This window comes from Heterodontus francisci, chromosome 37 (assembly GCF_036365525.1).
Source record: "Heterodontus francisci isolate sHetFra1 chromosome 37, sHetFra1.hap1, whole genome shotgun sequence".
NCBI classification, from domain to species: domain Eukaryota; kingdom Metazoa; phylum Chordata; class Chondrichthyes; order Heterodontiformes; family Heterodontidae; genus Heterodontus; species Heterodontus francisci.
Genome location: NC_090407.1, coordinates 38,192,026 through 38,204,997, shown reverse-complemented (window position 1 = coordinate 38,204,997; position 12,972 = coordinate 38,192,026). Strand labels below are relative to the sequence as shown.

Sequence of the window (12,972 nt, the reverse complement as noted above, 5' to 3'; positions counted from 1 at the left end):
AAGTTCGGGATCGCGTGGCAGGGGACTGAAATTTCGACAACGACCAAGGACTTTTAACACAAAGAGGAGTCCTTACCTCTGGGGGCGGCGATAAGTCCGATGTCTGTGGCTTCAGTCTTAATCCTCCAGCGATCCTGCCGACTATGCCAAGTTGTAGGATCCCATTAGTTACACAAAGAGAGACGAAGTCCGACTGTAGCTTTAAGAAACTTTATTGCAGTACTTCTTGGTTACATCATCAGCGAAGCAAACAACAACAACACCTGGGCTCTTCTCTCCTCTAGTTTTCTCTCCCTTGTCTCCTCCCCTCTCTCTTGTCTCCTGCTTGAGCAGGGAAATCAAGCCTTTTCTTATAGTTCTTCATCCACATCAGTGACACCTCCTTTATGTTCCCAATTGGTTTACAAACTTTGCAGTTTCTTGGTGTCATGGCCTGATTGGGGTACTGCCTTGTCACCTTCCCCTCTAGCAGTTTCTCATCCCCCTATCTCCTTGGACCGTTAGGCTGATTGCTATACAATGGGCTACTATTATACAGCCTGCAGCTGTCTTGCTAGTTTTTGCTTGTTAGTCTACTTCTACTGATAAGCTGTCTGTGCAGCCCTGAAGCTATGAAGTCATTTCTGATAAGCTGTCTCTGCAGCTCCGAGGTTAGTTTGTTAGTAGTACATGATTGATTAATTATTTCACCTTAAATGTCCCCATATTATTCCGTTCTCGAAAATTCTGTTCCCACACAGTCAGAGCCACTAATTTTTCACTCCATGAAATGTACCCTGTAAATACTGACAGGGTTGAGGCTTCTGCCCACCTACTTGTGTCCCAGCAGCATTTACAGGGCATTTCTGGGGATATTCTCAGTTTACCTGATGAGGCTTCTGTTGTGAACCTACACAAAGCTACAGGATATAAATATACTGTCCCAGTGGGGCCTAAGATTTTCTTTCTATCTCCCCTTCACCCTGCTGAGGGTCTAAGGATCCCCTTGCATAGCAGCTGGATACTACTGCAAGATTGTACCAGCAGTATGGGGCGGGCATCTTATTGCGTCTTTATCAGTGGGTCACCCACCCTGATTATTCATAGACCATGCAGTGATTTGGGCTATTCTGTAAGGATATATCCTATCATTTAATCACAGCATCAAATTGATATACATGAGACCCTTGATTAAACTCCTGTCATAGCAATTTGGTATCCTGTATAGTAAAAACCTTTTTAAAATGTCTTTGACATACAAGATGGAAAACATGTCCTTGTTCATCTTTGGTGTCTGTTCTAGAAGCCAAGAACTGTCAATCTGGAATATTAATGTAAAAGATACAACTAGAGAGCTTCAAGCTAATGCTTAGGTAGCAGAGAACAAAGCAGTAACATGAATTCAACTTCTTATTTATTAATGTATCGGATGACTGTATCAGTGCCGTTTCCTGCTCCCGCCCCGAACTGGAAAAGTTTATCAACATTGCTTCTAATTTCCACCCTTCTCTCACCGTTACATGGTCCATCTCCAACTCTTCCCTTCCCTTCCTCGACTTCTCTGTCTCCATCTCTGGGGATAGGCTGTCTACTAATATCCATTGTAAGCCCACCGACTCCCATAGCTACCTTGACTACACTTCTTCACACCCTGCCTCCTGTAAGGACTCCGTTCCATTCTCCCAGTTTCTCCGTCTCCGACGCATCTGCTCTGATGATGCTACCTTCCAGGACAGTGCTTCTGATATGTCTTCCTTTTTCCTCAACCGAGGATTCCCCCCCACAGTGGTTGACAGGGCCCTCAACCGTGTCCGGCCCATTTCCCGCACCTCTACCCTGACTCCTTCCCCTCCCTCCCAGTACTGCGACAGGGTTCCCCTTGTCCTCACTTTCCACCCCATCAGCCTCCATATCCAAAGGATCATCCTCCGCCATTTCTGCCACCTCCAGTGTGATGCATCTTACCCTCCCTTCCTCTGTCAGCATTCCAAAGGGATCGTTCCCTCCGCGACACCCTGGTCCACTCCTCCATTCCCCCCACTACCTCGTCCCCTTCCCATGGCACCTTCCCCTGCAATCGCAGGAGGTGTAATACCTGCCCATTTACCTCCTCTCTCCTCACTATCCCAGGCCCCAAACACTCCTTTCAGGTGAAGCAACGATTTCCTTGTACTTCTTTCAATGTAGTATACTGTATTGGCTGCTCACAATGTGGTCTCCTCTACATTGGGGAGACCAAATGCAGACTGGGTGACCGCTTTGCGGAACACCTCCGCTCAGTCCGCAAGCAGGACCCCGAGCTTCCGGTTGTTGGTCATTTCAACACTTCCCCCTGCTCTCATGCTCACATCTCTGTCCTGGGCTTGCTGCAGTGTTCCAGTGAACATCAACGCAAGCTCGAGGAACAGCAGCTCTGAATGAGTTCTGAAGAAGGGTCACTGAACTGAAACGTTAACTCTGCTTCTATCTCCACAGATGCTGCCAGACCTGCTGAGTATTTTATTTTATTTTTATTTAGAGATACAGCACTGAAACAGGCCATTTGGCCCACCGAGTCTGTGCCGACCAACAACCACCCATCTATACTAACCCTGCAGTAATCCCATATTCCCTACCACCTACCTACACTAGGGTCAATTTACAATGACCAATTTACCTATCACCTGCAGGTCTTTGGCTGTGGGAGGAAACCGGAGCACCCGGCAAAAACCCACGCGGTTACAGGGAGAACTTGCAAACTCCGCGCAGGCAGTACCCAGAATCGAACCCGGGTCCCTGGAGCTGTGAGGCTGCGGTGCTAACCACTGCACCACTGTGCCGCCCATTTCCAGCATTTCTTGTTTTTATTTCAGATTTCCAGCATCCGCAGTATTTTGCTTTTATATTTTTGAGCAGGCCATCCAGCTTCTAAAGCTGTGATTCCAGTGCCTGGACGGGTCGGGTGGCACCCTCCAATACCCTCCTGGTCTCTGTCATTGTGGTGGTCTGCTGCGCTCTCCACAACATGACCCTCCAGAGAGGTGTGGACTTTAAGGACAGTGAGGCCCTGGAAGGAGACAGCTTATTGGGGAAGGAGCAGGAGGTGAGAGAGTAGTAGGCAGTAGATACGGAGGCAGATCACGCTGAACAGAGAGGAGGCCGGGTAAAGTTCGGGGCGCAAAGGGCCCGTGAGGATGCCATGAATGTCAGAGATCTCCTGATTCAGGAACGCTAACACATACATGGACAATGCAGCTTGGAACATCTAATCACTTACTGCCAATGAAGGAAGCACATCTGCCCAGAGGCTTTGCCCTCACTGTGGGGAATCCAGTTATCTCTTTCACCGCCTCATATTACTTTTCCTGACTTGGCAGCAATAAGAGGAGTCCCAAATGTCTGACTTAAAGGAAAAACATTAGACGAAGACAGAAAGAAGATACCCCAGTGACCCACTTAGATGCTCCATGTGACACGGTGGCCTCCTTCTGCCACCATCCAGGAAGAGGACCTCCATCCTCTCCTTCATGCCTCCAACATTAGACCCAAGTCAGCATCGATGAAGTGATGGGCAGCCCTTCTCCGGGTGCCAGGCTTCTGGCTCTTCTGTAACATCTCATTTCCCCCTAGTGCTGTGGAAAGCTTTGGCACAATCAGCAGGTCTCTCCCTTAGGAGAACCAGCAGCCTCTATGATGGCTGCCTTGTGGAGTCTAAATCAGTCCCACACGTCATCTGAGCCACCTCCGTTCCTACCCCCATTGGCTCTAATTGGACAAGAAACCCGTCTCCATATCAATTAAGGGCTAACCCCCATGAAAATCTTAATTTTAATTAGTTTCCCGCTGGAGGTGGGTTTCTGGCCCGAAAACAGACCCAGCTGCTGTGTCCTGCCTCCGTGGTGAAAATTCAGCCCTTTATCTGTGCACATTTTAAATGAATCAGTCTGGGCTCACCACCCTTGGATTTAGGACGGAAAAATAAACCTGGGTTCCAATTGCTGAATCGTATCAATTGGCGCCTGCTGGAAAGTAAGTACATGTGCATTTCGGGTGAAGACAGGTTTGTATTCAATGGTGAAGGGGCCCCACAGCGGAATAGCCTGCCAACACTTGCTACCTAGTCTCACAGATAAAGAGCGATCAGTTAGCTGAGTGCTGGATGGATGTCTGCACCTATGGACCCTCCAGAGACTTGAGAGGAAGGGAGAAAATTGAAAGATAAAGATTAAGTTCTTAGCAGAGTTGTAGAAGAATCTTTAATCCTTATGACTCTAAACTGTTCCTGTTGGCAGAGGACACTGGTTTAAGGTGATTGGCAAAAAAAGCAATGGCAACATGAGGAAAAACATTTTTACGCAGCGAGTGGTTAGGATCTGGAATGCACTGCCTGAGAGTGTGGTGGAGGCAGATTCAATCGTGCTTTGAAAAGAGAATTGGACAATTATCTGAAGACAAAAAAATTGCAGGGCTACAGGGAAAAGGCTGAGGAGTGGGACTAGGTGAGTTGCTCTTGCAGAGGGCCAGCACATATACAATGGGCCAAATGGCCTCCTTCTGTGCTGTAACCATTCTATGATTCTATCTGTACGATGAAGGGGTTTTATAGCTGAGTCCAAGGCAGATCATTCCCAAGTTTCTAACTTGTTTGTCTCATGCCTCTGATTGTAGCTCAAGGAGCATCCAGAGAAGGGCATTTACGTGAAAGACCTCTCCATGCACACTGTGCACAGTGTCTCTGAGTGTGAGAAAATCATGGATATTGGCTGGGGCAATCGAGCTGTGGGATACACCCTGATGAACAAAGACTCATCACGTTCACATTCTATATTCACCATTCACTTGGAGATGTGCTCAATAGGTCAGTTATGCAAATACCACAGACAGACTGAATATTAATATTTGATTTGCAATGATTTATTTCTGAAATATAATTTTTGTAAGATTCATAAGTTACAATCTTCAGACTTTTGTCTCCCAAAATTAAATTAGATTATAACAAATTACATTTTCTCAGTTTCTTGTAAATTAAATCTTTTTCCTCTGTCCTTTTCTCTTTTTATTTTACAATTTACCTTTTGCATCCTTTCTCCTTCATATTTCTGATTTTTGTCTCTCACTTTCCCATCAATTGTCTTCCTTCTTTACAGCAATGCCTCTTGCTCTTCCTTCTGCTTTCATTCTTTCCACTGTCTCTGACTCCTTGATGAAGTAGAATTGAGAAATGTACAGCATCAAAATAAGCATTGACCTTCACAGTATCATGGGAATGAACTAAAATTATTTTAATCTCTTGCCCATTGTTGCATTTGGTGCTGAAATGCAGTTCTCAAGGGGTTAAAGGAAGTGAATGTGAACATGGGAACAGGAGGAGGTCAATTGGCCCCTCAAGCCCGTTCCACTATTCAGTGAGATTATGGCTGATCTGAGACCTGAACTCTATATATCCACCTTTGCCTCATATCCTCCAATACCCCTGAATAACAAAAATCTTATCAACCACAGATTTAAAATTAACAATTGATCTAGCATCAATTGCCATTTACAGAAGAGAATTCCAAACTTTTAACGCAGGGTTGTCCAACATACAGCCCGCAGACCAGGATCAGGCCCGCCAAAGGTTTCCATCCAGCCTGTGGATGTATTTGAGAGATGAGAAATTTCCCATTCGCTTCTTTTTCTGTGGCTTACGACTTTATTTTAAAATCCTGCCGGAAAACCCCACATCTGTCCAAAGTTCAGACACTGCTGTTCCCGCACCTTTCAGCTGTGAAACTGACAACACAATTTTTTTAAAAAACTGATCAACCACAAAGCTGCTGTGCTTGAGCATTCCTGCTCCCTGCAAATGTCTGAGAGAGCTGAGAGAGAGGGGGGACAGAGAGAGGCTTGGGTGGGGGAAGAAGGGGTGTTGGGGGGGGTGCGAGAAAGAGGGTAGGGGAGAGAGAGAGAAAGGGGGAGTTGGGGGAGAGAGAGGGAGGGGGTGGGGAAGAGGGGGAGTTGGGGGAGAGAGAGGGAGGGGGTGGGGAAGAGGGGGTGGTGGGGGAGAGAGAGGGAGGGCGTGGTGCGGAAGAGGGCGTGGTGGGGGAGAGAGAGAGGGGGGTGGTGGGGGAGAGGGGGTGGTGGGGGAGAGGGGGTGGTGGGGGAGAGGGGGTGGTGGGGGTGGGGGAGAGAGGGAGGGGTGCGGGGAGTGAGAGAGGGCGTGGTGAAGAGAGAGGGGGGGCTGGGCGGAGAGAGAGAGAGGGGGGGCTGGGGGGGAGAGAGAGAGAGGGGATGCCGGGGGGAGAAAGAAAGGGGGTGGAAGGGAGAGAGATGGTGGGTGAAGAGAGGGGGAGAGAGAGGGGTGGGGGGAGAGAGAGCGGGGGTGTTGGAGAGGGAAGTGGGGGAGAGAGAAGGGGGGCAGGGGGCAGGGGGGAAAGGGGGCTGGGGGAGAGAGAGAGCGGGAAGAGAGAAAGGGGCAGGGGGGAAAAGGGGGCTGGGGGAGAGAGAGAGCGGGAAGAGAGAGGAGGGGGGGCACAGAGAGCGAGGACGACACAGAGATGGGGGTGCTCAGGGAGAGAGAGTGATCAAGATCACTCCTGACAGATGGACAGCTATCCAGAATACTCCACATCGCTACAAGTGTGTAGGCAAACATTGACTACTTGTACAAGTATGAAAATGCCAGGTATCTTGCTAAGTCAGTGTCCAACATAGTGACGAGAAAGTAAATCAAATTGATTTTCACATTTAAAGCTTCTTCACAAAACTGCACATTTGTTGTTTTGATTAATAGTAAGAGAAATATTTAATACCTTTGTCTTTCTGAAATTGTCTCACTAGCCCCCTATGTAAGACAAAAATTGTAACATGGCCCCCCATGCATAAAGTTGGGATAACCCTGTTCTACCACATACTGCGTGTAAAAGTGTTTCCTAATTTAGTCCTGAAAGGGTTGGCTCTAATCTTCAGACTATGCTGCCTATCTGTCCAAGCAGCGGAAATAGTTACTCCCTATCACCCCTTAATATTCTGAAAACTTCGATCAAATCATCCCTTAACCTTTTAAATTCCAGGGAATACAACCCTAGTTTGTGTAATCTTTCCTTGTAATTTAATCCTTGGAGTCCAGGTATTATTTTGATAAATCTACACAGCACTCCCTCTAAGGTGTGCTCCCGAGAATTGCTTAGAGTACTCTAGGTGTGTTCTAATTGGGGCTTTGTATAGCTGTAGCATTACTTCCATCCCCTTGTAATCTATCTAGATATGAAGGACAGCATTTCATTAACCTTTTTAAATACTTTCTGTACCTTTTCATGACATTTTAATGATCCATGTTCATGGACCCCCCAAGTTTCTATGGACCTCCACTGTTTGCTTTTCACCTTTTTAAAATCCTTTTTAGGTCCAAAGTAGATGACCTCACATTTGTCTACATTGAAATCCATTTGCCACAGTTTTGCCCATTCACATAATCTATTAATATCTTTTTGTAATTTTACACTTCCAACCACACTGCTTAAAATACCACTTATCTTTGTATCATTGGCATTGGATATGTGGCTTTCTATCTCATCATCTGTGTCATTAATAAATATAGTGAATTGTTGAAGTCCCAACACAGATCCTTGCGGGATATCACTAGCCACATTCCTACCGATTATCTCCACTCTCTGTCTCCTGCCACTTGGCCAATTTCCTAACCAGGTCAATAATTTGCCTTCAATTTCATGAGCTTCAACTTTTTAGAACAGTCTCTTATGCAGGGCTTTATTAAATGCCTTCTGGAAGTCCATATAAATAACATCCATAGACATTTCCCTATCCACTACTTTAGTCACCTCTTCAAAAAAATTCGATCAGTTTCGCTGGGGTATGACCTACCCAGTTTAAATCCACTCTGTCTCTCTCTGATCAGTTGAAAATTTTCAAGGTGCAATCACTCTATCCTTAAATCTAGACTCCAGTAATTTCCCAACAACAGATGGTAGACTAACTGGTCAATAATTGCCTGGTTTCCCCCTCTCAACTTTTTAAAATCGTGACGTGCTTAATTTTCCAATCTATAGGAACAGTTCCTGAATCAAGAGAACTTTGGAAGATTATGGTTAGGGCACTTGTAATGTTCTCACCTACTTCCTTTAAAACCCTGGGATGGAAAACATCTGGTCCTGGGGACCAGTACTCGTTAGTACTGTTATTTTGCTTATTCTAATTATGTTGAGCCCCTGTTCCTGATTCAGTACTAGCTGTCTGGCATTTTATCCTCTTCTGCTACTGTAAATACTAACACAAAGTAATTATTCAATATGTCTGCCATTTCCTTATTTTCATTGGCAATATTACCATTATCAGTTTTCAAGGGGCCCACATTGCTCCTGATCACCCTCTTTTTCCAAATATGATTGTAAAAAAAATTGTGTTGATTTTGATATCCCTTGCAAGCTTCTTTACATACCCCCTTTTCGTAGCTTACTATCTGTTTTGTCACCATTTGTATCTCCCCCATTCACCAGGATCTGTGCTATTTTTTGCATTATAGTATAATTTTTTTAGTTCTATATTGTCTCTTACCTCTTTAATCACCCATTACTTTTTTTTGGCAAGAAGAGCTCTTGGCCCTTCGGGGTATAAACTGTTTTGTCACATTAAATTGTTTTTTGAATACCTCCCACTGATCCGTCATTTCACTCATTAACAGATTTGCCTAGTTTACTGTGGACAGTCTCTATCTCGTCACATTGAAGTCAGCCTTACCTAAATTTAGAATCTTAGTAAATGTTTTGTGTTTCTCCTTTTCAAACACTACATTGAACTCGATCATATTATAGGAACATAGGAAGATAGGAACAGGAGGAGACCATTCAGCCCCTCGAGCCTGTCCCGCCATTCAATGAGATCATGGCTGATCCGCGGCCTAATTCCATATACCTGCCTTTGGCCCATATCCCTTAATATCTTTGCATAACAAAAATCTATCTCAGAGTTAAAATTAACAACTGTTCTAGCTTCAACTGCTGTTTGTGGGAGAGAGTTCCAAACCTCTACCACCCTTTGCGTGAAGAGGTGCTTCCTAACATCACTCCTGAATGGTCTGGTCCTAATTTTTAGACTATGCCCCCTAGTTTTAGAATCTCCAACCAGTGGAAATAGTTTATCTTTATCTAGCCTGTCTTTTCCTGTTAATATCTTGAAGACTTCGATCAGATCACCCCTTAACCTTCTAAATTCTAGCAAAAACAGGCCTAATTTGTAACTTAACCCCTGTAGTCCAGGTATCATTCTTGTAAACCTACATTGCACTCCCTCCAAGGCCAATATATCCTTCCTAAGGTGTGGTGCCCAGAACTGCTCACAGTACTCCAAGTGGGGTCTAGCCAGGGTTTTGTACAGCTGCAGCATAACCTCTGTGTCTTTATGCTCCAGTCCTCTAGATATAAAGGCTAGCATTCCATTAGCCTTTTTGATTATTTTCTGCACTTGCTCGTGGCATTTTAAAGATCTATGCACCTGAACCCCCAAGTCTCTTTGGACATCCACTGTACTTCACCTCTTCCCATTTAGAAAGTACCTTGCTCTATCCTTTTTTGGTCCAAAATGGATAACCTCACACGTGCCCGCATTGAAATCCATCTGCCACAGTTTTGCCCACTCACCTAGTCTGTCAATATCTCTTTGCAATTTTATGCTATCATCTAGACTGTCTACAATGCTGCCTAACTTTGTATCATCAGCAAATTTGGATATATGACTTACTATGCCATCATCCAAGTCGTTAATTAATAATGTGAGTAATTGAGGCTCCAACACCTGCGGGACACCACTAGTCACATCCTGCCAATCGGAGTACTTATCCATTATCCCCACTCTCTGTCGCCTACCACTCAACCAACTTCCTAACCAAGTCAGTAATTTGCCCTCAACTCCATGGGCTTCTACCTTAGTTAACAGTCTCTTATGTGGGACTTTATCAAATGCCTTCTGGAAGTCCATATAAATAACATCCATTGACACTACCTTAGTCACCTCTTCAAAAACTCAATGAGATTTGTCAGGCATGACCTCTCCGTCATGAATCCATGCTGGCTGTCCCTGATTAACTGAAATTTTTCTAGGTGTTCAGTCACCCTATCCCTGAGTACAGACTCCAGCAACTTGCCCACCACAGATGTCAGGCCAACTGGTCTGTAACTTCCTTGGTTCCCCTTTTCACCCTTCTTAAAAAGTGGAATGACATGTGCAACTTTCCAATCCAGAGGGACCACTCCTGAATCTAGGGAACTCTGAAAGACTATAGTTAGGGCATCTACAATGTGCTCCCCTACTTCCTTTAACAGCCTCGGATGGAAACCGTCAGGTCCTGGGGATTTCTCACTCTTTAGTTCCATTAATGTCCTTGTTACTGATGTTTTACTTACGTTAATTGTATTAAGACCCTGTCCCCTATCGGCTATTAATTTTTTTGGGACTTCCGGCTAGTTATCCTCCTTTTCAACTGTAAATACTGAGGCAGAGTAATTGTTCAACATGTCTGCCATTTCCCCATTATCAATGACAATATCTCCATTTTCAGCTTTTAGTGGGCCTACAAAGATCTTGACCACCCCTTTTCACTTTATGTAACTATAACATTTCTTCTTATTGATTTTGATGTCCCTTGCAAGTTTCTTTTCATAATCTCTTTTAGTAGCTCTTACAAGCTGCTTTGTGACCCTTTGCTGGTCTTTGTATCGATCCCATTCGGCCGGATCTGTGCTGCGTTTTGCATTTTTGTAAGCCCTTTTTGTTTTATGCTATCCCTAATCTCTTTAGTTGTCCATGGCTGTTTTTTCTGTGAAGTGGAGCTTTTTCCTCTCGGGTATATACTCACTCTGTATTTTATTAAATGTTTTTTAAAATATTCTCCACTGTTCTTCAGTCGTTTGACCCATTAACAGATCTACCCAGTTTACCGTGGACAGATTATGTTTTCTATCAGATAAATGTTCACACACAGTTATGTTGTTAACTAAATCTGGCTTATTACTCATTACTAAATCTAATATGGCCTGTCCCCTTGTTGGTTCTAGGATATATAGGGGGCAATTTTATGCTATATCCCCCCAGAACCCCGTAGGGTTTGGAGGCGGGGAGAGCATATCATCGGGCAGGATGGTGGCGGGGGTCCCACCTCCACCCAAATTAAGTTCAGGGCAGGAAGGCCTTCCTACCCCACCACCAGTTGAGGCCCTTAAGTAGGCAATTAATGCCAAATTAAGAGCCTCCCTGCCACTGGCGGAATTTGCCCAGCAGCGGGTAGGCCTTTCACCGCATACCAAGCAAACCCGTGTGGGTTGCTGACCCACCCCCTGCCCTTGCTGCTGACCCCCTACACCCAGGAAACCCCTCCCGCTGAGACTTGCCTATTGCCTGGTTCCAGGGCCTCGGGTGAGTACTGTACTGGCATCAGCCACCACCTCCTCGGTGGTGCTGCTCAGTTAAAGAGCTGCTGGCCTCTGATTGGCTGACAGCTGTCAGCAGGCGGGACTTCTGTCACTGGGTTCCTTGATCCCGGGGAAGGCCTGCCGCTGTCCACTTTAAGTGCCTGATTGGCACTTGATCCGGCAGGCCTTCCCCAGAGGAGGCGATGCAGGGCTCTCACTGGTGCTTTTGCCGATGGTTGAGACCCCTGTCACCTGGATTAAATCCAGGCCATTGTTACAGAAAACTATTCTGAACACACTCATGAAATTCACTACCTCTCTGACATGAGCTTGTCTGCTTATCCCAATCTATATGAAAGTTAAAATCCCTAATTAAAATGATTCTGCTTTTGTTACATGCTTGTCTAATCTCTGCATTTATACAGTTTACCATTTCACAACTTTAAATAAAAAAAATTTTCATAGGATGTGGGCGTTGCTGGCAAAGCCAGCATTTGTTGCACATCACTAGTTGCCCTTAACTACTGAGTGACTTACTAGGCCACTTCAGAGGGAAGTTAAGAGTCAACCACATTGTTGTGGGTCTGGAGTCACATGTAGGCCAGACCAGCTAAGGACGGCAAATTTCATTTCCTAAAGGACGTTAGTGAACCAAATGGGTTTTTACGACAATCGATGATAGTTTCATGGCACCATTACTGAGACTAGCTTACAATTCCAGATTTTTAAAAATTAATTAATTGAACCTATGTCCCCCAGGATATTAGCCCAGGCCTCTGGATTACTAGCTCAGTGACATTACCACTACGCCACCGTCTCCCTGCTGCTGCCATGGGGCGTATACACCACGCCCACTACAATCTTAAATGCTTTTCTATTTCTTAATTCTATCTATGAAGTCCTCACTGCTTACCTCCAGTTATATCCTCTCTTATCATTGATGTCATCACTAAGGCTACTTCTTCCCCGCTACCATCTTCCTTATCTTACATGTAGACCTCATAACCTGGTTTATTTAGTTCCCAGTTGTGACCGTCTTGCAACCATGTCTCAGTAATGCTTACCATGTCATATCCTCTAAGTTGAATTTGTGCCTGCAATTTATTCAATTTGTTCCTTAAATTCCACACATTTGTATAAAGAACGCTTATTTGGGCCATACACCCTAACCTGTCCTTCTATTCTAATGTTTTACTTGCATGTTTCTTAATTCTTTCTCTTCTGGTTTAATTACTGTACATCTTTTCATTTTCCCCTTACCTGTAGTGTCTAAAGCACAATTTCTGACTTACTCTATGGTCACCATAGAATGGTTCCAGGGATGAGGAATTTTAGCTACAAGATTAGGTTGTAGAAACTGGTGTTATTCTCCTTGGAACAAAGGAGATTGAGGGGAGATCTGATAGAGGTGTACAAGATTATGACAACTTTAGATAAAGTAGACAAAGAAAAGCTGGTCCCATTAACATATGTTACATGGACTAGGGGACATAGATTTAAGGTTTTGGGCAAGAGATGCAGGGGGGATGTGAGGAAGAACTTTGTTACGCAGTGAATGGTAATGATCTGGAACCTGCTGCCTATGATGGCGGAAGGGAGACAATTAATGATT

The 12,972-nt window shown here is 44.9% G+C and overlaps 1 protein-coding gene across 2 annotated transcripts in view; it reads left to right on the top strand.

Moving 5' to 3' along the window:
- The window catches only part of kif17 (kinesin family member 17), a 72,039-nt gene that overhangs the window by 12,438 nt on the left and 46,629 nt on the right, over nucleotides 1-12,972 (top strand). For both annotated transcript variants that reach the window (XM_068017530.1, XM_068017529.1), the window contains exon 4: nucleotides 4,627-4,816. In XM_068017530.1, the coding sequence (XP_067873631.1) occupies nucleotides 4,627-4,816 (190 nt within the window). The remainder of the gene's footprint in view (nucleotides 1-4,626; nucleotides 4,817-12,972) is intronic.